This window comes from Pelodiscus sinensis, chromosome 6 (assembly GCF_052426305.1).
Source record: "Pelodiscus sinensis isolate ZL-2025 chromosome 6, ASM5242630v1, whole genome shotgun sequence".
NCBI lineage: Eukaryota > Metazoa > Chordata > Testudines > Trionychidae > Pelodiscus > Pelodiscus sinensis.
In genome coordinates, this window is record NC_143057.1 from 131708380 (window position 1) to 131733322 (window position 24943).

The window sequence follows — 24943 nt, forward strand, 5'->3', positions numbered from 1 at the left end:
CATGGCAGGAGGCTGAGCGCTGGGGGCGGGGGAGGAGCAGTGAGCGTGTGGCCGGGGGCTCTGGGCTGGGGTCGCTGCCCCAGGGTCTCTGGGAGAGGCCGGGGCGGAAGGGGGGCGGGCGAGGCGCGAGCTGGGCGGATCTGAGCTTCCTTTGTGCATATGAGATGTTTCCCCTTTTTCAGCCTCCGTGTTGCCATGAGCTGCTCTTCTCTGGCTCTGTGACTCAACTCCCTGGCTTTCCCCAGCACCGGGCCGCCCCACCCCGCCCCCCCGGCCCGCGGGGAAGGTCCCTTCTCCCGTCCTATGCTGCGGTCCTCAGGCTGGATGGAAGCAGCTGTGGCATAAGCAGCCAGTGGGCCACGTGCCGTGGGGCAGGAGGGGCCCTGCTCTGCGTCTTGGTCCTGTCCAAGGGAGCTGGCTGCTCTTGTTCTCTTGGCTTGCGGCAGGGAGTTCCGCAGGCAAACGGCACGTGGTTCAAGCGGTGCCCTTGCTCCACTATTCACCCCCCGGCGCTGGTTCCCAAGCTAGCAGGGAGGCGAGGCAGACTGCCCCCCACGCTCTCTGGGCCCCCCGTCTGGGAGCGGGGAGGCGTGTTGCGCGGGGTGGCCAGGAGGCAGGATGCCGTGGGGGGGCCGTTGGGGAACCCCCGAGCAGGGAGGCCGAGAGCACAGGCAGGGCCCTGCTGGCATGTGGGTTGAGCTTGGTTTTCCTCTTGTGGTTTGTGTGTCAGGGCAGCTTTTATTGATAATTCGTTCCCTCCCCTGCCACCGTATCGGCCTGGGCTCCCTTGCAGGCGCTTCCTCCGGCTGATAGTGTCACTGCCCGGGGCCAAGTCCCTTCCGTCCGAGGTGCCCACCCCCGCACGCTGGGCAAGCTGCCCTGTGCTGCTCACCCCAGGCAGCCCTTGTGGCCGGAAGGGCCTGCGAGCCTACTGGGTCCAGCTCAAGGTGTGGGGCAGGGTCTCTGGCCCCACCTGGCAAGGAGCAGCCAGGGCTTGGGTGGCTGGATCCCTGCCCCTGCCCCACAGCCAGCCCCGGGTAAAAGCCAGGCCCCTCCGGAGAGCTGGGGGGCGGGGAGGGCCCCTCGTTCACTGGCCAGGGCAGGACATGCTGGCTCTGCCCCATGCCCTGCAGGGCTCTGTGCCCTGAGGCAGCGTGCTAGAGCCTCCTGGGAGGCGGCCCCAGAGCCCGGGGGCTGGGCAGGCCTGAGAGCTGACCTGGCTGTGGCTTCCCTTTGGCAGGTGACACAGGAGCGGAGCCCATCCAGCCGCCGCCATGGTCGCCCTGTCGCTGAAGATCCGCATTGGCAATGTGGTGAAGACCATGCAGTTTGAGCCCTCCACCATGGTGTACGACGCCTGCCGCATCATCCGGGAGCGCGCGCCTGAGGCACAGGCGGGGCAGCGTAAGTGGCAGGGCTGCTGGAGGGATCGGGAGAGGTCCCATCCCAGGGGTTTCCATCTTGGGCAGCAGGGCTCCTGTCCCAGCCTGGGGGAGAATCCCTCAGCCTGACCTAGCTCGCTGCTGCTGCTGCTGCTCCGGCTGAACTTCCCCTTAACTCTGCCCATTCTGGATGCTACCCCCGCATCTCACCCCAAACAACCCATCGTCTTTCTCAGGCGTGGCGCCCTTTGGATGCCGTGGAGCCCGAGTTCTGACTCTGGCTCTGCAGCTTTGTGTCTCATGTGGCGGACGGGAGACCAGTGCTGGAGCCTGTGGCCCAGGTGCTGGGAAGCCCATGGGTTCACCCCAGTGAGCCAGTGGGACCCCAGGGGACTCGCACTCTAAACGGGCCCCTCAGGGCCCATTGCAGAACTAGTCAGCACCAGGCCCGTGGCTCTGTAGCAGGGTGTCCAAATAATTCCCCTTGGCCACAGCCAGCTCCACGGGAAGAGAGGGCAGAGGAAGCCTCGCGGTGTCCTGGGCTGTTGGCAGGGGGGTATAGCGGGCAGAGTTCAGGCTGCGAGGGCGCACTCTGCATTTCCTGGGCTCACGGGGGTCAGCTCGGTGCCGTTCTGCAGGGGTGGACCTAGCGACGCTGCGAGTTCTCCCCGGCACTGGGCTGCTGCTGTCGGGAGTTCTGCACTGTCTGGGCCACCTCCTGAGCCAGCCGCTCTTCCCCAGAGACCAGGCCCAGCGCCCAGCGGGCCCCTCTCTCCCTGTACCGGGCCTCCCAGCCGCAAGCCGGGAGCGTCGTCCTGACAGTTCTCTTGCTCCTTCCCCACTCACAGCCAGTGCCGAGCAAAGGGCCACTCTGTCGAGCAGCTTTGTACTGAAGTATGTCCTGCAGGGGGTGCCGTGGCATGCAGGGAGGGCACTGGGCCCTGTGGGCGGAGCCATGGCGTGCGGCGGGAGGGGAAGCCGTGCCCCGTGGGAGGGGCGGTGCCGTGGCATGTGTGTGGGGGGGGCCCAGGCCCTGTGGGCGGAGCCATGGCGGGGAGGGGGAGCCGTGCCCCGTGGGAGGGGCGGTGCCGTGGCATGTGTGTGGAGGGGTCCAGGCCCAGTGGGCGGAGCCATGGCGGGGAGGGGGAGCCGTGCCCCGTGGGAGGGGCGGTGCCGTGGCATGTGTGTGGGGGGGGGCCCAGGCCCTGTGGGCGGAGCCATGGCGGGGAGGGGGAGCCGTGCCCTGTGGAAGGGGCGGTGCCGTGCCCCGTGGGAGGGGCGGTGCCGTGGCATGTGTGTGGAGGGGTCCAGGCCCAGTGGGCGGAGCCATGGCGGGGAGGGGGAGCCGTGCCCCGTGGGAGGGGCGGTGCCGTGGCATGTGTGTGGAGGGGTCCAGGCCCAGTGGGCGGAGCCATGGCGGGGAGGGGGAGCCGTGCCCCGTGGGAGGGGCGGTGCCGTGGCATGTGTGTGGGGGGGGCCCAGGCCCTGTGGGCGGAGCCATGGCGGGGAGGGGGAGCCGTGCCCCGTGGGAGGGGCGGTGCCGTGGCATGCAGGGAGGGCACTGGGCCCTGTGGGCGGAGCCATGGCGTGCGGGGGGAGGGGAAGCCATGCCCCATGGGAGGGGCGGTGCCGTGGCATGTGTGTGGGGGGGGGGGCCCAGGCCCTGTGGGCGGAGCCATGGCGGGGAGGGGGAGCCGTGCCCCGTGGGAGGGGCGGTGCCGTGGCATGTGTGTGGAGGGGTCCAGGCCCAGTGGGCGGAGCCATGGCGGGGAGGGGGAGCCGTGCCCCGTCGGAGGGGCGGTGCCGTGGCATGTGTGTGGGGGGGGCCCAGGCCCTGTGGGCGGAGCCATGGCGGGGAGGGGGAGCCGTGCCCCGTGGGAGGGGCGGTGCCGTGGCATGTGTGTTGGGGGGGCCCAGGCCCTGTGGGCGGAGCCATGGCGGGGAGGGGGAGCCGTGCCCCGTGGGAGGGGCGGTGCCGTGGCATGTGTGTTGGGGGGGCCCAGGCCCTGTGGGCGGAGCCGTGGCGGGGAGGGGGAGCCGTGCCCCGTGGGAGGGGCGGTGCCGTGGCATGTGTGTGGAGGGGTCCAGGCCCAGTGGGCGGAGCCATGGCGGGGAGGGGGAGCCGTGCCCCGTGGGAGGGGCGGTGCTGTGGCATGTGTGTTGGGGGGGCCCAGGCCCTGTGGGCGGAGCCATGGCGGGGAGGGGGAGCCGTGCCCCGTGGGAGGGGCGGTGCCGTGGCATGCAGGGAGGGCACTGGGCCCTGTGGGGGGAGCCATGGCGTGCGGGGAGGGCGCTGGGCCCGGTGCCGTGCGTGCGTGGCCGTGGCCTACGGAGGGGCCGGGCCGTGGCGTACGCGGGGGGCCCTGCGGGTGGAGCCGTGGCCTGTGGGCGCTGGGCCCCATGGGTGGAGCTGAACGGGGGTGCAGAGGGGTTGGGGCGTGTCACAGATTGGTGCTCTAACCCTTCAGTGGACCAGAGCCCCGAGGGGTCTTACTCTTCTCTGCAGCTCCACGCGGAGGGCCCGCTGGGCGGGCGGCCCAGGCCCTCGGTGTGGGGAGGGGGTTCGGCTGGACTGGGCGCGAGGGAGCTTGTGCAGAGAGGAGGGATGTGGAGTCGGTCAGACGTTCCGTTGACGAGGCTAAGCGATTAGAGGCAGCGTGGGCCGGGGTCTGCTCTAGCCCCGCTCGGCTGGGGCTGGGCTGGCGTCGCCCCCGCACTGCAGGCAGGGCCGCTCTGGCGTCGGAGCAGCCCCTGTCCGCGGGGCGCCTTGGCTCCGGACGGGATGGGAACCGGTCAGCCTCACCCGTGGGCCTTTCACATCCCTAATGAGGAGGACGGGCTGCCCTGCCCCACAGTGGGGCACATGCCACCCGAAGGTCCCAGGGCGCGGGGAAAGCCGGCGGGTGCAGAGAAGCGTGTCGTGCGGACGCAGGCGTCCCTTAGCGGAGGGTCTAGTCGGGTGAGGCTGGCAGCTAAAATAGCCGTGGGAAAGCCCTGGGGAGTCCCACTACACGACGCAGGCAGCTGTTCAGGGCTCTCGCACGGTGACCTGGAGTCTCTCGGCTCAGAGGAGGGGGCTGTAACAGGAATCACAGAAGCGTGGTGGGGGGCAGTCACGCCAGGGCCCAATGTACCACAGGGACAGAACCGGCCTGCTGGTGGGGCCGTGGCATTACTTGGGAGAGAACGTATTGCTTGGGGGAGGAACCGTCTTTCACAAGCCAAAGTGCCCCAGAGGGCTTCTAGGGGGATATCTCCATGCACTAATGATGACATGGCCGGAGGGCTGTTCACTGACCGCGGGAGCGGGAGCGGGACGGTGCTAGTGAGTGAGAAATGCTCAGGGAGATTAGAGAGGCTGTTAAATAAACTCAGTAATAATGTGTGTGGGGGGGGGGTCAGCTGTCCCCCCCTCGACTGGGTACGCGGCCCCTCAGGACAGGATGCAGAGACCTTGACTGGCTGCCTCTTGGAGCAGCTGGGTCTGGAACCCGCGAGGGGAGGGGCTGTTCTTTTCCTTGTCCTGCGTGGAGCGCAGGGTCGGTCCAAGAGGTGACTGTCGCTGGAAATAGTGACCGTAGTGTGATACGTAACATCCCCGTGGTGGGGAAAGCGCCTCAGCAGCATCTAATCTGAGAGGGGCACTGCACAGTAATGGGGAGGCCACTTAAACAGAAGTGAAAAGGGACGGTCCCAAGAGTGAAATCCCTGCAAGCTGCATGGAAACTTCAACAGCACCATGCGAAAGGCCCAGCTTCCACGTAGAGCCCGCACTGCAAGCCAGGAGGAGGGCCAGAGAGTGCCAGCATAGCTAATAACGACGTAAAAGAAGCCTTAAAAACTGGACAGTCAATCCTACTGAGGAAAAGACAAATGAGCATGAACTCTGGGAAGCGTAAAAATGTCGCTCGCGAGGCCAGAAGGAATGTGAAGAGCCAGAGTCTCAGGGCGCAGCGGGAAGCGTAAGGCCATGAGAAGCAGGAGGCCACTAATGCACACGCCCATCACGATGCCACAGGAGCTCGCGAGGCCAGAAGGAATGTGAAGAACAAGTAGCCAGAGTCTCAGGGCGCAGCGGGAAGCGTAAGGCCATGAGAAGCAGGAGGCCCACTAACGCACACGCCCATCACGATGCCACAGGAGCTCGCGAGGCCAGAAGGAATGTGAAGAACAAGTAGCCAGAGTCTCAGGGCGCAGCGGGAAGCGTAAGGCCATGAGAAGCAGGAGGCCCACTAACGCACACGCCCATCACGATGCCACAGGAGCTCGCGAGGCCAGAAGGAATGTGAAGAACAAGTAGCCAGAGTCTCAGGGAGCAGCAGTGGGAAGCGTAAGGCCATGAGAAGCAGGAGGCCCACTAACGCACACGCCCATCACGATGCCACAGGAGCTCGCGAGGCCAGAAGGAATGTGAAGAACAAGTAGCCAGAGTCTCAGGGCGCAGCGGGAAGCGTAAGGCCATGAGAAGCAGGAGGCCCACTAACGCACACGCCCATCACGATGCCACAGGAGCTCGCGAGGCCAGAAGGAATGTGAAGAACAAGTAGCCAGAGTCTCAGGGCGCAGCGGGAAGCGTAAGGCCATGAGAAGCAGGAGGCCCACTAACGCACACGCCCATCACGATGCCACAGGAGCTCGCGAGGCCAGAAGGAATGTGAAGAACAAGTAGCCAGAGTCTCAGGTCGCAGCAGCGGGAAGCGTAAGGCCATGAGAATCAGGAGGCCCACTAACGCACACGCCCATCACGATGCCACAGGAGCTCGCGAGGCCAGAAGGAATGTGAAGAACAAGTAGCCAGAGTCTCAGGGCGCAGCAGCGGGAAGCGTAAGGCCATGAGAAGCAGGAGGCCCACTAACGCACACGCCCATCACGATGCCACAGGAGCTCGCGAGGCCAGAAGGAATGTGAAGAACAAGTAGCCAGAGTCTCAGGGCGCAGCAGTGGGAAGCGTAAGGCCATGAGAAGCAGGAGGCCCACTAACGCACACGCCCATCACGATGCCACAGGAGCTCGCGAGGCCAGAAGGAATGTGAAGAACAAGTAGCCAGAGTCTCAGGGCGCAGCAGCGGGAAGCGTAAGGCCATGAGAAGCAGGAAGCCCACTAACGCACACGCCCATCACGATGCCACAGGAGCTCGCGAGGCCAGAAGGAATGTGAAGAACAAGTAGCCAGAGTCTCAGGGCGCAGCAGCGGGAAGCGTAAGGCCATGAGAATCAGGAAGCCCACTAACGCACACGCCCATCATGATGCCACAGGAGCTCGCGAGGCCAGAAGGAATGTGAAGAACAAGTAGCCAGAGTCTCAGGGCGCAGCGGGAAGCGTAAGGCCATGAGAAGCAGGAGGCCCACTAACGCACACGCCCATCACGATGCCACAGGAGCTCGCGAGGCCAGAAGGAATGTGAAGAACAAGTAGCCAGAGTCTCAGGGAGCAGCAGTGGGAAGCGTAAGGCCATGAGAATCAGGAGGCCCACTAACGCACACGCCCATCACGATGCCACAGGAGCTCGCGAGGCCAGAAGGAATGTGAAGAACAAGTAGCCAGAGTCTCAGGGAGCAGCGGGAAGCGTAAGGCCATGAGAAGCAGGAGGCCCACTAACGCACACGCCCATCACGATGCCACAGGAGCTCGCGAGGCCAGAAGGAATGTGAAGAACAAGTAGCCAGAGTCTCAGGGAGCAGCGGGAAGCATAAGGCCATGAGAATCAGGAAGCCCACTAACGCACACGCCCATCACGATGCCACAGGAGCTCGCGAGGCCAGAAGGAATGTGAAGAACAAGTAGCCAGAGTCTCAGGGCGCAGCGGGAAGCGTAAGGCCATGAGAAGCAGGAGGCCCACTAACGCACACGCCCATCACGATGCCACAGGAGCTCGCGAGGCCAGAAGGAATGTGAAGAACAAGTAGCCAGAGTCTCAGGGCGCAGCGGGAAGCGTAAAGCCATGAGAAGCAGGAGGCCCACTAACGCACACGCCCATCACGATGCCACAGGAGCTCGCGAGGCCAGAAGGAATGTGAAGAACAAGTAGCCAGAGTCTCAGGGCGCAGCGGGAAGCGTAAGGCCATGAGAAGCAGGAGGCCCACTAACGCACACGCCCATCACGATGCCACAGGAGCTCGCGAGGCCAGAAGGAATGTGAAGAACAAGTAGCCAGAGTCTCAGGGAGCAGCGGGAAGCGTAAGGCCATGAGAAGCAGGAGGCCCACTAACGCACACGCCCATCACGATGCCACAGGAGCTCGCGAGGCCAGAAGGAATGTGAAGAACAAGTAGCCAGAGTCTCAGGGCGCAGCGGGAAGCGTAAGGCCATGAGAAGCAGGAGGCCCACTAACGCACACGCCCATCACGATGCCACAGGAGCTCGCGAGGCCAGAAGGAATGTGAAGAACAAGTAGCCAGAGTCTCAGGGCGCAGCGGGAAGCGTAAGGCCATGAGAAGCAGGAGGCCCACTAACGCACACGCCCATCACGATGCCACAGGAGCTCGCGAGGCCAGAAGGAATGTGAAGAACAAGTAGCCAGAGTCTCAGGGCGCAGTGGGAAGCGTAAGGCCATGAGAAGCAGGAGGCCCACTAACGCACACGCCCATCACGATGCCACAGGAGCTCGCGAGGCCAGAAGGAATGTGAAGAACAAGTAGCCAGAGTCTCAGGGCGCAGCAGTGGGAAGCGTAAGGCCATGAGAAGCAGGAGGCCCACTAACGCACACGCCCATCACGATGCCACAGGAGCTCGCGAGGCCAGAAGGAATGTGAAGAACAAGTAGCCAGAGTCTCAGGGCGCAGCAGTGGGAAGCGTAAGGCCATGAGAAGCAGGAGGCCCACTAACGCACACGCCCATCACGATGCCACAGGAGCTCGCAAGGCCAGAAGGAATGTGAAGAACAAGTAGCCAGAGTCTCAGGGCGCAGCAGCGGGAAGCGTAAGGCCATGAGAAGCAGGAGGCCCACTAACGCACACGCCCATCACGATGCCACAGGAGCTCGCGAGGCCAGAAGGAATGTGAAGAACAAGTAGCCAGAGTCTCAGGGCGCAGCAGCGGGAAGCGTAAGGCCATGAGAAGCAGGAGGCCCACTAACGCACACGCCCATCACGATGCCACAGGAGCTCGCGAGGCCAGAAGGAATGTGAAGAACAAGTAGCCAGAGTCTCAGGGCGCAGCAGCGGGAAGCGTAAGGCCATGAGAAGCAGGAGGCCCACTAACGCACACGCCCATCACGATGCCACAGGAGCTCGCGAGGCCAGAAGGAATGTGAAGAACAAGTAGCCAGAGTCTCAGGGCGCAGCAGTGGGAAGCGTAAGGCCATGAGAAGCAGGAGGCCACTAACGCACACGCCCATCACGATGCCACAGGAGCTCGCGAGGCCAGAAGGAATGTGAAGAACAAGTAGCCAGAGTCTCAGGGCGCAGCGGGAAGCGTAAGGCCATGAGAAGCAGGAGGCCCACTAACGCACACGCCCATCACGATGCCACAGGAGCTCGCGAGGCCAGAAGGAATGTGAAGAACAAGTAGCCAGAGTCTCAGGGCGCAGCAGCGGGAAGCGTAAGGCCATGAGAATCAGGAAGCCCACTAACGCACACGCCCATCACGATGCCACAGGAGCTCTTGAGGCCGATGAGATTGCTGCAGAGAAGCCAAATGAATTCTCTGCTTCGGTCTTCGCGGATGAGGGAGATTCCCAACCCTGAGCCGTCCTTTTTAGGTGACACATCAGTGGACTTGTCCCAGACTGAGGGGGCAGTAGAGGAGGATTTGGAGCCAGTAACACGTCACCGGGACCAGATGGCATGCACCCAAGAGTTCTGAAGGAACTTGTGAAATTGAGGAACTGCTAGCTGTGGGCAGTAGCCTATCCTTGGAATCAACTTCCTTACCTTGTGGCGCCGTTCTTTAGAAAGGGCTCCAGAGGCGATCCCGGCACGAACAGACTGGCAAGTACCTGGCAAACTGGCTGATGCTATAGCGATGAACCTAATTTGTTGAGGGAAGAGTCAACAAAGTAAAAGAGAAATCAGGCCTGAGAGTCTTTTGAGGGAGTCCACAAACATGGATGAGGGGGAGCCAGTGGATAGTGCACCTAGATTTCCAGAAAGCCTTTGACAAGGTCCCTACCAAAAGCTCTTAAGTAAAGTCAATTGTCATGAGATGAGAGAGGAGGATTGATAACAGGAAACAAAGGGTAGGAAGAAAGGATCTGTTTTCAGAGTGGAGAGCGGTAACTAGTGGTGTGCCCCAGGGTCTTACTGGGACCCGTCCTGTTCCACGTATTTAGCAATGATTTGGAGAAGGGGGAAGCAGGGAGGTGCAAAGATAGTGCAGTCCAAGGCAGACTGCAAAAGGATCTTACAGAACAGGGTCACTGGGCAACAGAATGGCAGATGGAAATCCATGTTAGTGCAGAGTGTGCACAGAATCCCAGCTAGAGATGTAAAAGGATGGGGACTAAATGAGCTGTTAGCAGCTGAGGAGTCTTGGAGTCGCTGTGGCTCGTTCTCAGGAAGCGTGCACTCACTGTGCAGCGGCGGCAGTCAAAAAAGCAAACTGTGCTGGGAACCATTAAGAAAGAGGGAGGAAGACAGAGATTCCTCTTCGAGTGATGTCCCGGGGCTGCTCCCCTGGTGGTGTCGGACTTGTCCCGGCGCTGCGGATCGCAGGCCTTCGAGCAGTCACCAGGCCGGCTGCGCATGCGGGAGCAGAGAGCGGCGTTTCGCCTTTGACGTAGCGCGTGCAGCCCGCTTTCCCCCAGGGCCGCCTTCGCCGCCCTCGGCTACGGACAGAGTTCGAGCCTCTCCTCAGCCGTATCGGAGAAGTGATTGACAGACTCCTCTCGGCATGCAAACAGACACAGGGCAAAGCGGCTAGCAGCTCTCCGGGGCAGCCCAGTCAAACTGAAACCAACCCCCCCTAACGAATTAAGCAACTCCTAGCCCAGGCAGGCAGCTTGGTTCACACAGCTCAGCCTGGGGGGATGTGCCAGTCCTGCCTACGGACAAGAGATGTGGGAGATGCCAGGAGCCCGTGCCAGCCACAGTGAATGCACACGCTGTCTGGGGACGTGTACAGCACCACTGTGTCCCCGTCGCAGCCTGGCAGCGAGGGCTCGCAAGGGAAGAGATCTCCCGGCTCACACGCTGTCTGGGGACGTGTACAGCACCACTGTGTCCCCGTCGCAGCCTGGCAGCGAGGGCTCGCAAGAGAAGAGATCTCCCGGCTCACACGCTGTCTGGGGACGTGTACAGCACCACTGTGTCCCCGTCGCAGCCTGGCAGCGAGGGCTCGCAAGGGAAGAGATCTCTTGGCTCACACGCTGTCTGGGGACGTGTACAGCACCACTGTGTCCCCGTCGCAGCCTGGCAGCGAGGGCTCGCAAGGGAAGAGATCTCCCGGCTCACACGCTGTCTGGGGACGTGTACAGCACCACTGTGTCCCCGTCGCAGCCTGGCAGCGAGGGCTCGCAAGGGAAGAGATCTCCCGGCTCACACGCTGTCTGGGGACGTGTACAGCACCACTGTGTCCCCACCGCAGCCTGGCAGCGAGGGCTCGCAAGGGAAGAGAGTCCACCTCACACGCTGTCTGTTGACACAGCCCTGGACCCCCATAGCTATAAAGGGGGCAGTAAGGGCTCTAGCACAAAATCCCCTCTGGAAACCCCTTCACCCTGTGTCTCAGAAGGCCGGGTCAGAAACCAGACCCCCACCAGCCTGCACTTTCCCTAGGATCAGGAGAGGGGATGACCCGGGCACTCGGGCGTGGGGAAATCTCCAGCCTCCTCTGACAGGCTCAAGGGCGCCCTCTGAGCAGGCCGGCAGACCACCTGCCCGGGCATCAGAAACGGCCCTGCTAAGGGCCTGGTGTAAGAGAGGCACCAGTGTCCTGGAGCACACTCAGTATCCCTGGCACAACATAAGCCCCCTGTGCAATCTCCCCACAGGCGCCAGGAGGGGACAGGGCTAGTCCCAGTGCCCTCCAGTACCTCACGCTAACCCCACATCCTCCGGGGCCGCGACCCACCCATGCCACCACCTTGTGCAGCGGCCCCCAGGGCGTCATCCCACAGCTGTTCCCCAATGCGCAAAACAGGCACCACCGTGGCAGGACAGGTGGGCCAGAGCGGGCCCCCACTCGCTCTCGCTCCCCATTACCAATAAGGGGTTGCCGTGCTCACCTGCCTCGTCTCAGATCAGTGCTACAGGGGGCTGAAGGGGCAGGTTCTCCTCTCGACGCTCCTCCCCAGAGAGCACGCGCACGGGGCATGCGGCTCACCTCGTTCTCAGCATCCTCCCTGCGCCCAGAACGGCACTGTTGACAGACACCACAGCCCATGGTCCCCCTGTCGCTACGGGGCACCTCGCCATGCTCCACTGCCCCCACACCTGCCCAGGAAATCCTGCTGACTGCAGGCTGCACGCCGCTGCGGAACGGGAGCTGTGTTTCAAAGTCCTGGGCCCCGGGCTCCATGCTATGGCTCCCCTGTGCCGTTGAGTCGCGCGAAGGGGGCAGCCACCGCACAGCTGATCAGCCACATGGCCGCTGTCCCTTTGAAGCTGCCGCCTCCGCGATTCCGGGGCGCAGCCTTGGAGCCGGGCTCAGCTGGGAGTCCTCAGCTGACCCTGGATTCCGCACAGCACTTCTCTGTAACCCGGCCAGCCGACCCGGGCTCAAGGGCTGCCCCTTTGAATCCACGCAGAGGTGCAGTTGTAAAGGGGCAGCCCTCTGTGCAGCTGCTGCCTTGGGGTTTGCAAGTGGCAGCGCTGCTGTGCGGCACTACCGCTTGAAGTACCCTCCCCCCCCTGCCTGTATTTAATAAGGGCAGCAAGGTGGAGGGAGGGGGTTGACTAGTCGACATTACTCTGATAAGCAGATGCTTATTGGCTAGTCGACTAGTCGTTGGTTCAGACCCATCGCGCTCCCCGTCCCAGGGCATGGACCTCGAGGAAGGGCGAGCCGAGGGTGAGCCAACAGTCCAGCAATCAGACACGCCACCCAGTGATAACTCCTCCTCCGCTTCTCATGAAGCGTCATCCCGAGTGATCCAGCACCTAGTGAGCACCGTAGACAGCTCCAGGCGCTATTTTAGAGAGGAGCTGTCAGCCAGGAGGTGCAGGAAAAACCCCACAAGCTCCTCTGCGCAATCCAAAACTGCCCTGCCTAGACACAGCTGTTCTTGAGGCAGCCGACAAAGTCTAGCAAAGCCCAGCCACGGCCCCTCCGACCAACAAAGGTCCAATAGAAAGTGTTTTGTCCCATCAAAGGGCATGGAATTCCTGTGCTTGCACCCTCAGCCTAGCTCCTTGGGGGCTGATGCTGAGAACCAAAGGGCCAAAACCCGCAGCACAAGGCTCGGACGCAGGACGAAGGCCACAAATGCCTCGAGGTCTTTGGGAGGAAGATGCACTCCTCAACCCTGCAGCTGCACACAGCCCCCTGGACAGTGCTCATCTCAGACACCACGGCATTACAATATTCCCCTAGCTGGACGATTGCCTTCTCAAGGGCCCCTCGTAACGGGCCACGAGAGGCATGGTCAGGTTCACAAAGGCCTCTCCTCCGTCGCTAGGCTTCATTATCAACGAGCAGACATCCGCACACGCCCCACTCAGTCCCTGGAGTTCCTAGGGGCTCGCAGAGATTGCACAACAGACGCCGTTTCCACAGCATAAGAAGTCTCGTTGCTATCGTTCCCACCAGCCCAGCCGGGTCCACCCTAACTTGCCGGAAGTGTATGGGGCACATGGCGACCACCACAGATGTGGTTCCGTACGCCAGGCTGCGCTTGCGATGTGTCCAGCTCAGGGTTTCATCAGTGTCCATGCCAGCCAGCCGCCACATCCACAGGCACGTCTCGCCTCCTCCCTGCGATGGTGGACCCCGGCGCAGGACCTCTGCAAAGGGGAGCCTTTCTACCATGTACACGTTACGACGGACGCCTCGCTGATGGGCTGGGGTGCACGCTTCCAGCAACCGGTCGCACAAGGGAAGTGCTCCAAAGACGATTCCAAACTCCAGTAAACCTGCTCACGCTTCGAGTGGTTCACAGTGCATGCAAGCACTTCCTCCCGCACCAGGGCTCCTCACCGACAGCATGACCACGATGTTCTACGTCAGTCGTCGGGGGGGGGGGGGGGAGGCGAGATCCCAGTCGTTATGTGCAGAGGCAATCAAGCTGTGGAATTGGTGTATCTGCCACAACATAACCATCCCGCAGCGTAGTTACCTGGGGCAAACACCACGATCACATCGCCCACGAGCTGTTCCAACGTCGGGGTGTGCCGCAGACATGCCTTCGCCCCCGCGCTGTTTGAGAGTGGGCATTGGGCACGGCTCCCTGGGAGATGCAATGCTCCTTTCTTGGGGGACCCATTCACTGTCCGCCTCTCCACCTACCCCCTCATTCCCAGAGGCCTCCAGAAGATACAGGCAGACGGGGCCCAAGTGATTCTAATAGCCCCAGCCTGGCCTCGACAGACATGGTTCCCGTGTCTTTATCGCCTGTCTCTACGACCTCCCTGCCTGCTTCCGAACCGCCTGGGCTTTCACCCCGCTGCGAACACTGCACCTGTCTGGTTCTTGGAAGTGGAGCAGCAGTGCTCCCAGCAAGGGAGAGTCGTGCTTCTGCACAGCAGGAGGCAAACGACACACAAGACTTAGCTGTACAAAGGGCAGCGCTTCACGCAATGGAACCCAACCCTCCTGGGCGCTGATCCACCTGATACTGGAATACATCGTGCCCCTGAAACAACAAAACATATCGCTCTCAGCGCTCCGGCTGTGTCCCACTGCTGGGGTTTTTTGGCAGAAGATATGCAGATCACGCTCTCATTTGCATTTCTTCTGCCGATCCTTTTTGCAGAAGAGGTTTTGCTGCTAAAAAGCCCCATGTAGACGGGGCCATTTGTTGGAAAAAAAAACCTTTTACGCAAGAGCCCTTATTCCTCAAAAAATGAGGTTTACAGGATCTTGCGAAAAAGGGGGATTTCCAACAAGTGGGGCTTTTTAGTGGCAAAACGTCTTCTGCAAAAAGGATCGGCAGAAGACATGCAACTGAGAGCGTGATTTGCATATCTTCTGCCAAAGAAACCCGGCAGTGTAGACAGCCTCTGCGTGCTCGTAGCGGCCATTCCGGCCTTCCATCCCACATTGATGTGTTCTCCAGATTTCCCCGTCTCGTAAGAGATTCAGGAAGGGTCTACAGAACCTTCCCCCACAGAAGCATACACTCAGACCTCCCACGTGGCACTTAGGGTTGGCCCCCCGCTCACTCAAAGCACCTTTCGAACCAATGGCAACTTCGTCACTTACCTTCCTGGCCAGGAAGACGCTGTTCCTCCTCCCAGTCACGACCGCAAGGCGGGTTAGCGAACTTGCAGTGCTCACGGCCTCGCCTCCATACACGACCCTCACAAGCGCAAGATGATCCTGTGGCCTATCCAATTCCTGTGGTTGGAATTCCATATCAATGAGCTGATGATCCGTCACTGCGCCAGAGAAGAGGCCACTTCACCCACGCTGACCGTTAGAAAGGCAGTGGCCTTCTATCTCGATAGGACTCACTCCTTTCGGTTATCCCAGAGATTGCTGGGATCCCTGGCTGAAAGGCCCAAGGGACAAGCACTGTCTTCTCAGCGCATTCCAAAGCTGATAACATCCTGCGTGCTACTCGCTCCAGAACAGGGCATTCCCCATGACTCCAAGGGCCACTCCACCAGGGCGATGGCGACATCAGCTGCTTTCCTCAAGGGGGTCTCACTCCAGGAAACACGCAGAGCAGCGACATGGCCGTCCAGTCACACATTCATGAAGCACTACACCATTCCACCATGCTCCACCGCAGATACTGCCATAGCCACTGCGGTCCCCTCCAATCAGTCGACGCCCACCGTCCGGCTCGGGGCTCTGCCACACAGACACTAACAGTGGAGCTCCCGCGGGGACATCACCCGAAGGAGAGAGAGAAGTTACTCGTCACTGCACGAAGAGATTGTTCTTCCAGATGTGTGTCCCCGTGGGCGCTCCACAACCCGCCCACCTCCCCGTTTCTTCGCCGCCCTCGTGGGCTGCTGCTATTGCCTGAAGAAGGAACTGAGGGGAAAAGCGGGCTCTGCACGCTACTTCAAAGGCAGGAACGCCGCTCTCCACTTGCACATGTGCAGCTGGCCTGGTGACTGCTCGAAAGTCTGTGATCCGGGGTGAGCCCGACACCGCCAGTGTAGCACCCCAGGCACACACATCTTCAGAACCATCTTTACTGCACGGAGCGAGTAACTTCTCTACGTCCTATCCTCGGTACGCCCGTGTCTGGAATACAGCGTGCAGATGTGGTTGCTCCGTCTCAGAAAAGGAAAAGGTTCATAAAAGGGCAACAGAAATGATTATGGATATGGAACAGCTTCCTCATGAGGGGAAATTAATTAGACTTGGACTTTTCAGCCTGGAAAAGAGATGAGTAAGGAGGGATATGAAAGAAAACTAGGGCAACTAGAGCTCTTGGCCACTTCTCTGGGAGCGGGAGACCTGCTGTGCTGATGCCATACAAAGAACCCCAGCTCTCCCTGTGCTCCAATCAGCCCCGGGCCTAACACAGGTGAGGGGTTAGAACTCAATCTCACCTCCCCGAACAGGTTCTTCCGGTCCCAAGAAACCAGCCACAGAGCCCAATTAATTTACACTCTGGATCTTACACAAGGTCACGCTGGGCCAATCCAGTTAGAATCTAAAATCGAAAGGTTTATTGCTAAAGGAAAGAAAAGCCCGAGAGTGAGGTTAAGGAGAATACGTTACATGCATCGAATCTCCCAGTTCTCGATACAGGCTTGTAGCAGAGATGTCACAAACTGCTCTCTCAACAGTCTCTGGTTACATGCTATGTCAGGACGGATCCACAGTTCTTCCCGGCTCGCTGTTCCCTGAAAGGCTGCGTTTGGGGTGAGGAACTGAACTCCAGACCAGATGGAGGGTGCCCCATGGCACTTATATACCTCTCCTGGCATCCTCCTGGCTAGAGAAGGTCACATGGTCCAACGACCTTGACACAGGCGCTGAAGGATCTGACCAGGGGCCGTGCGCAGCTTGACCTGCTCACAAACAGGGAGGAACTAAGAGGGGAAGTGGAGGTGGGTGACACCCTGGGAAGCAGTGATCATGAGATGGTCAATTTCAGGATCCTGACCAAAGGAAGAAAAGAGAGTAGTAAAATACACACCTTGGACTTCAAAAAAGCAGATTTTGACTCCCTCCGAGATCTGATGGGCAGAATCCCCTGGGATGCTAACATGAAGGGGAAAGGAGTCCAGGACAGCTGGCAGTACTTTAAAGAAGCCTTATTGAAGGCACAGAAAGAAACCATCCCGACGCGTAGCAAGAGAGGCAAACATGGTAGGAGACCGGACTGGCTTACAGGGGAAATCCTTGGTGAACTTAAGCACAAAAAGGAAGCTTACAAAGAGTGGAAACTTGGACAGATGACCAGGGAGGAGTTTAAATATATAGCTCGAGAATACAGGGGAGTTATCAGGAAGGCAAAAGCGCAAATGGAATTGCGACTGGCTAAGGATGTGAAGGATAACAAGAAAGGTTTCTACAGGCATGTTAACAAGAAGAAGGTGATCAGAAAGGGTGTGCGGCCCCTACTGGATGAAGGAGGTAACCTAGTGACAGATGATGTGGGGAAAGCTGAAGTACTCAATGCTTTCTTTGCCTCTGTCTTCACGGACAAGGTCGGCTCCTGGACTTCTGCGCCAAGTGACGCAAGATGGGATGAAGATGGACAGCCCGTGGTGGGTAAAGAACAGGTTAGGAACTATTTAGAAAAGCTAAACGTACATAAATCCATGGGTCCGGACTTAGTGCATCCGAGGGGACTGAGGGAGTTGGCAAATGTCACTGAGGAGCCTTTGGCCATTATCTTTGAAAAGTTGTGGAGATAGGGAGAAATCCCGGATGACTGGAAAAAGGCAAATGTAGTGCCCAGCTTCAACAAAGGGAAGAAGGATGATCCAGGGAACTATAGGCGGGTCAGTCTTACCTCGGTTCCTGGAAAAATCATGGACAGTGGAAGCATGCGACTCAGAGGAAAAGATGGATCAGTGAAGGAAAAATAGAGCTCAAGAACAGGTATGTGGAGCTGGAGAATGAAGAAGGGGTACAGCAGGTAGATAATGAAGATGGAAGGGTGAGGAAGAAGAGAAGAGTGGCTAGTCCCTTAGATAAAGGGGAAGAGTTAATGGAGACAACACCAATAATGAGCATTAGGATTACAAGGGAAAATAGGAATGACAAGGACTTGCAGCCAGAGGTCCTGATGAAATGCATCCCAGGATACTCAAGGAGCTGATAGAGGAGGTATCTGAGCCTTTAGCTATGATCTTTGAAAAATCATGGCAGACAGGGGAGATTCCAGAAGACTGGAAAAGGGCAAATATTGTGCCCATCTATAAAAAGGGGAATAAGAACAACCCAGGAAACTACAGACCGGTCAGTTTAACGTCTGTCCCAGGGAAGATAATGGAGCAGGTAATTAAGGAAATCATATGCAAACACTTGGAAGGTAATAAAGTGATAGGGAATAGCCAGCATGGGTTTATGAAGAACAAGTCATGCCAAACTAATCTGATAGCTTTCTTTGATAGGATAACGAGCCTTGTGGATAAGGGAGAAGCGGTGGATGTCATATACCTAGACTTTAGTAAGGCATTTGATACGGTCTCGCATGATATTCTTATTGATAAACTAGGCAAATATAACTTAGATAGGGCCACGATAAGGTGGGTGCATAATTGGCTGGATAACCGTAGTCAGAGAGTTGTTGTTAACGGTTCTAAATCCTGCTGGAAAGGGATAACAAGTGGAGTTCCTCAAGGGTCTGTTTTGGGACCCGTACTGTTCAATATCTTCATCAATGATGTAGATATTGGGATAGAGAGTACGCTTAGTAAGTTTGCAGATGATACCAAACTGGGTGGGGTTGCAACTTCTTTGGAGGATAGGGACATAATTCAAAATGACCGTAGCAAGTTAGAGAAATGGTCAGAGGTAAACAGGATGAAGTTTAATAAAGAGAAATGCAAAGTGCTCCACTTAGGAAGGACCAATCAGTTCCATACATACAAGATGGGAAGCGACTGTCTAGGAAGGAGCATGGCGGAAAGGGATGTAGGGGTCATAGTGGACCACAAGTTGAATATGAGTCAACAGTGTGACGCTGTTGCAAAAAAAGCAAATATGATTCTAGGTTGTATCAACAGGTGTGTTGTAAGCAAAACTCGTGAAGTCATTCTGCCGCTCTACTCTGCACTAGTTAGGCCTCAGCTGGAGTACTGTGTCCAGTTCTGGGCGCCACATTTCAAGAAAGATGTGGAGAAATTGGAAAGGGTACAGAGAAGAGCGACAAGAATGATTAAAGGTCTAGAGAACATGACCTATGAAGCCAGGCTTCATGAACTGGGCTTGTTTAGTTTGGAAAAAAGAAGATTAAGGGGGGACATGATAGCGGTTTTCAAATATCTAAAAGGGTGTCACAAGGAGGAAGGAGAAAATTTGTTCCTCTTGGTTTCTGAGGACAGGACAAGGAGTAATGGGCTTAAAGTGCAGCAGGGGAGGTTTAGATTGGACATTAGGAAAAAATTCCTAACTGTCAGGGTGGTCAAATATTGGAATAAATTGCCAAGGGAGGTGGTGGAATCTCCCTCTCTGGAGATATTTAAGAACAGGTTAGATAGACATCTGTCAGGGATGGTGTAGACGGAGCTTGGTCCTGCCTTGAGGGTGGGGGGCTGGACTCGATGACCTCTTGAGGTCCCTTCCAGTCCTATTATTCTATGATTCTATGATTCTATGAAGCTAGAGATAGACCAGAGAATTTCACTGTCACTAGGAAAAGGCAGGTCTATGTGATTGGGGACTCCTTATTGAGAAGAATAGACAGGCCTGTAACCAGAGCTGATCCAGAGAATAGAAGGGTGTGCTGTCTGCCAGGTGCTAAGATACGGGATGTGGAACTGAGGTTGAAGAGAATTATTAAGGGAGCAGGAAGGAATCCATTGATCATCCTTCATGTAGGAACAAACGATACGGCTAGATTCTCACTGGAACGAATTAAGGGAGACTATGCTGGGCTGGGGAGGATGCTCAAGGAAATTGAGGCTCAGTTGATCTGTAGTGGGATTCTGCCTGTTCCTAGAGAAGGGCAACTAAGATATGACAGGATTATGATGATCAATAGATGGCTTAGGCAGTGGTGCTATAAGGAGGGCTTTGGGATGTATGGTCACTGGGAGGCATTTATGGACAGAGGACTGTTCTCTAGGGATGGACTTCACCTAAATAGGAAGGGAAATAGACTTCTAGGATGGAGGCTGGCTCAACTGATTAAGAGAGCTTTAAACTAGGAATTTGGGGAAGACGGTTGGGAGATGCCCAGGTAATCTGTACGCCAGATTTCAACACTGAGAGGGAGGAAAACGAAGTAAAAAACGATATAGCTGGGGGTGGGAGAATGAACATGAGGAAGGGTGGGGTGGATACTAGTCTAATAGGTCATATTGGAGGTACAACGTCTGTGCCAAATTGGGTAAAGAATGTGAATGAGGCCAAACAGCAAAAATTAAGATGTTTGTACACCAATGCGAGGAGCCTAGGTAACAAAAAGGAGGAACTAGAGCTATTGGTCCAGGAAGTGAAACCAGATATTATAGGAATAACAGAAACATGGTGGAATACTGGGCATGACTGGAGTACAGGTATTGAGGGGCATGTGCTGTTTAGGAAAGACAGAAATAAGGGTAAAGGTGGTGGAGTCGGATTGTATATCAAAGATGAGGTAGATTGTAAAGAAATAAAAAGTGATGGAATGGAGAAGACAGAGTCCGTTTGGGCAAAAATCACATTGGGGAAGAAAACTATCAGATCCTCCCCTGGGATAGTGCTTGGGGTGTGTTACAGACCACCAGGATCCAATTTGGATATGGATAGAGACCTCTTTAATGTTTTTAATGAAGTAAATACTCATGGAAACTGCGTAATCATGGGAGATTTCAACTTTCCAGATATAGACTGGAGAACACATGCTAGTAATAATAACAGGGCTCAGATTTTCCTAGATGTGATAGCTGATGAATTCCTTCATCAAGTAGTTGCTGAACCAACAAGGGGGGATGCTATTTTAGATTTGGTTTTGGTGAGTAGCGAGGACCTCATAGATGAAATGGTTGTAGGAGACAACCTTGGCTCGAGTGATCATGAGCTAATTCAGTTCAAATTAAATGGAAGGATAAACAAAAATAAATCTGAGACTAGCGTTTTTGATTTCAAAAGGGCTAACTTTAATAAATTAAGGAAATTAGTTAGGGAAGTTGATTGGACTAAAGAAATTATGGATCTTGAGGTGGAGGAGGCCTGGAATTATAAGTTAAAGTTGCAGAAGCTGTCAGAAGCCTGTATCCCAAGAAAAGGGAAAAAATGTATAGGCAGGTGTGTTAGACCAAGCTGGATGAGCAAGCATCTCAGAGAGGAGATTAAGAAAAAGCAGAAAGCATATAAAGAGTGGAAAATGGGAGGAATCAGTAAAGAAAGCTACCTTATTGAGGTTAGAGCATGTAGGGACAAAGTGAGAAAGGCTAAAAGTCAGGTAGAGTTGGACCTTGCAAAGGGAATTAAAACCAATAGTAAAAGGTTTTATAGCCATATAAATAGGAAAAAAAAACAAAAAGAAGTAGGACCGCTAATTACTAAGGATGGAGTGGAGGTTAAGGATAATCTAGGAATGGCCCAATATTTGAACAAATACTTTGCTTCAGTCTTAATGAGGCTAATGAAGAGCTTAGGGATAATGGTAAATTAACAAATGGGACCGAGGATAAGGAGGTAGATATTACCATATCCAAGGTAAAAGCCAAACTTGAACAGCTTAATGAGAGTAAATCGGGGGGCCCAGATAATCTTCATCCAAGAATATTAAAGGAACTGGCACATGAACTTGCAAGTCCATTAGCAAAATTTTTTAATAAATCTCTAAACTCAGGGGTTGCACCATTTGACTTGAGAATAGCTAATATAGTTCCAATTTTTAAGAAAGGGGGGGGGGGGGGGAAAAAGCGACCTGGGTAACTATAGGCCTGTTAGTTTGACATCTGTAGTATGTAAGATCCTGGAAAAAATTTGAAGGAGAAAGTAGTTAGAGACATTGAGGCCAATGGCAATTGGGACAAATTACAACATAGTTTTACAAAAGGTAGATCATGCCAAACCAACCTGATCTCCTTTTTTGGGAAAGTAACAGATTTTTTAGATAAAGGAAATGCCGTGGATCTGATCTACCTCGACTTTAGTAAGGCATTTGATACAGTACCACATGCGGAATTATTGGTTAAATTGGAAAAGATAGGGATTAATATGAAAGTTGAGAGGTGGATAAGCAACTGGTTAAAGGGGAGACTACAGCGGGTCATAGTGAAAGGTGAACTGTCAGGTTGGAGGAAGGTTACTAGCGGAGTTCCTCAGGGATCAGTTTTGGGGCCAATTTTATTTAATCTTTTTATCGCTGACCTTGGCACCAGAAGTGGAAGTGTCCTGATAAAATTTGCGAATGACACAAAGTTGGGAGCTATTGCCAATTCAGAAAAGGATCGGGATATCATACAGGAAGATCTGGATGATCTTGTAAATTGGAGTGATAGCAATAGGATGAAATGTAATAGTGAGAAGTGTAAGGTTATGCATTTAGGGATTAATAACAAGAATTTTAGTTATAAGCTGGGGACACATCAGTTGGAAGTAATTGAGGAGGAGAAGGACCTCGGAGTCCTGGTTGATCACAGGGTGACTATGAGCTGCCATTGTGACATGGCCGTGAAAAAGGCTAATACGATCTTGGGATGTATTAGGCGAGGTATTTCCAGTAGGGATAAGGAGTGTTAGTGCCATTATACACGGCATTGGTGAGACCCCATTTGGAATACTGTGGGCAGTTCTGGTCTCCCATGTTTAAGAAGGATGAATTCAAACTGGAACAGGTACAAAGAAGGGCCACTAGGATGATCCGAGGAATGGAAAACCTGTCTTATGAAAGGAGACTCAAGGAGCTTGGCTTGTTTACCTTAACCAAAAGAAGGCTGAGGGGGGACATGATTGCTCTCTTTAAATATATTAGAGGGATAAATACCAGGGAGGGAGAGGAATTATTTAAGCTTAATGCCAATGTGGACACAAGAACAAATGGATATAAGCTGGCTAGTAGGAAGTTTAGACTTGAGATTAGACGAAGGTTTCTAACCATTAGAGGAGTGAGGTTCTGGAACGGCCTTCCAAGGGAAGTAGTGGGGGCAAAAGATCTATCTGGCTTCAAGATTAAACTAGATGGGTTTATGAAGGGGATGGTTTGATGAGATAACAGGATCTTGGTAACTAATTGACCATTCATTATCAGTGGGAAATAGGTCAATGGAGGGATGATAGGAGTTACTATAGAGAACTTTCTGGGTGTCTGGCTGGTGAGTCTTTCCCACATGCTCAGGGTTTAGCTGATCGCCATATTTGGGGTCGGGAAGGAATTTTCCTCCAGGGTAGATTGGCAGAGACCCTGGAGGTTTTTCGCCTTCCTCTGTAGCATGGGGCACAGATCACAGCTGGAGGATTCTCTGCAGCTTGGGGTCTTCAAAGTATTTGAAGGCTTCAATATCTGAGATATAGGTGAGAGGATTATTCTAGGAGGGGTGGGTGAGATTCTGTGGCCTGCACTGTGCAGGGGGTCAGACTAGATGATCAGAATGGTCCCTTCTGACCTTAAAGTCTATGAGTCTATAAGGTTGCATTAGGAGGAGCATTGCCAGCAGATCCAGAGATGTCATCATTCCCCTTTATTCGGCTTTGGTGAGGCCGCATCTGGAGTATTGTCCAGTTCTGGGCCCCCCACTACAAAAAGGACGTGGACGCATTGGAGAGGGTCCAGCGGAGGGTGACCAGAATGATTAGGGGGCTGGAGCATATGACTTGTGAGGAGAGGCTGAGGGACTTGGGTCTGTTTAGTCTGCAGAAGCGAAGAGTGAGGGGGGATTTGAGAGCAGCCTTCAGCTTCCTGAAGGGAGGTTCCAAAGAGGACAGAGAGAGGCTGTTCTCAGTAGTGACAGGTGGCAGAACAAGGCGCAATGGGCTCAAGTTGTGGTGGGAGAGGTCCAGGTTGGATATTAGGAAAAACTATTTCCCTAGGAGGGTGGGGAAGCACTGGAATGGGTTCCCTAGGGAAGTAGTGGAGTCTCCATCCCTAGAGGTGTTTAAGTCTCGGCTTGACACAGCCCTGGCCGGGTCGATTTAGTTGGGATTGGTCCTGCCTAGAGCAGGGGGCTGGACTTGATGACTCCTGAGGGCTCTTCCAGTTCTATGATTCTATGACCTATCCCTGTGTCCCGTGCTGGTAGCCGGCTAGTCTGCAGGTGTCAGTCCCATTCCTGAGGTGGCACCTGGAGCGTCATTGTCCCCTTGCTAATTAGCAGAGCCCCTGGTGAGCATTCCTTGCCCGTTGCTTAGCCACAGACAGAATTTTCCAGCATCCCCACAGAACACATCAGTGTCCCAACGCGGTGCCACGGCGCGCCCCGGGGCAGTTACGTGTGCCCGCCCCGTCGGGGTCGCGACGCGGGATGGCCAGGGGAGGACGGGCCGCACGCGCTGCGGGGCCCAATTCGTGCCATGCCGGCGGGTGGGGAAGCGCTGGCGGCGGGAGAACCTGCGGAGGAACGTGGCGAGAAAGCCGCGGGAGCTGGGCGGACAGTCTGAAGCAGTGAAATGGCCACGGTGGGGCGCCTGGTGCCGGCGCAGGTGCACTTGGCATGGGTCTGGCCGGCCGGGCAATGCAGTGGGATGACGTCACCCACCGGTGCGGCACCTGCCACACACAAAGGTTGGGAACCACTGGAGTCCATGTTTCTAAGTCCACGTACAGACCTCACACACGAGCACGAATAGCAGACACAGAATCAGTAGAGCAGAAGCTTTCTTGTGACACCTCACATGCCCCCTTTGTACAGACTTTGGGGTAATCCCCCCCCCGCATGGGCACAGCAGTGACCTGGCTGCTCCCCTTAAAAATTCCTAACTGTCAGGGTGGTCAAATATTGGAATAAATTGCCAAGGGAGGTGGTGGAATCTCCCTGTCTGGAGATATTTAAGAACAGGTTAGATAGACATCTGTCAGGGATGGTGTAGACGGAGCTTGATCCTGCCTTGAGGGCGGGGGGCTGGACTCGACCTCTCGAGGTCCCTTCCAGTCCTATTATTCTATGATTCTATGATTCTATGACACTAGAATTCTTCGCTCAGCCAGGCCCCTGCAGCAGGCTGTGTTCCTATTTCTTCCCAAAGCCTGCACACCCAGGAATAACTCTTGTCCCTCCTCATCATCTCCCATTTGAGTGGCTGCCCTCTCCTGTCGGCTGGCTTTCCGGTCCCTGGCAGATGGCCGCACAAGCCAGCGTAGCGCCTTGCAGCGCATCCAACGTGCTGGGAGGCCTGGCCGCTGGTGGGGGGGAAGGGCAGCTGGTCCAGCCACGCAGAGCCAGGTGCAGGGGCCTGCCCC

At 56.1% G+C, this 24943-nt stretch overlaps 1 protein-coding gene across 1 annotated transcript in view; it reads left to right on the forward strand.

Moving 5' to 3' along the window:
* The window catches only part of TLN1 (talin 1), a 215220-nt gene that overhangs the window by 1430 nt on the left and 188847 nt on the right, over positions 1-24943 (forward strand). The window contains 1 exon segment of the mRNA XM_089779522.1: positions 1241-1404. Coding sequence (XP_089635648.1) covers positions 1275-1404 — 130 coding nt within the window. The 5' untranslated portion in view covers positions 1241-1274.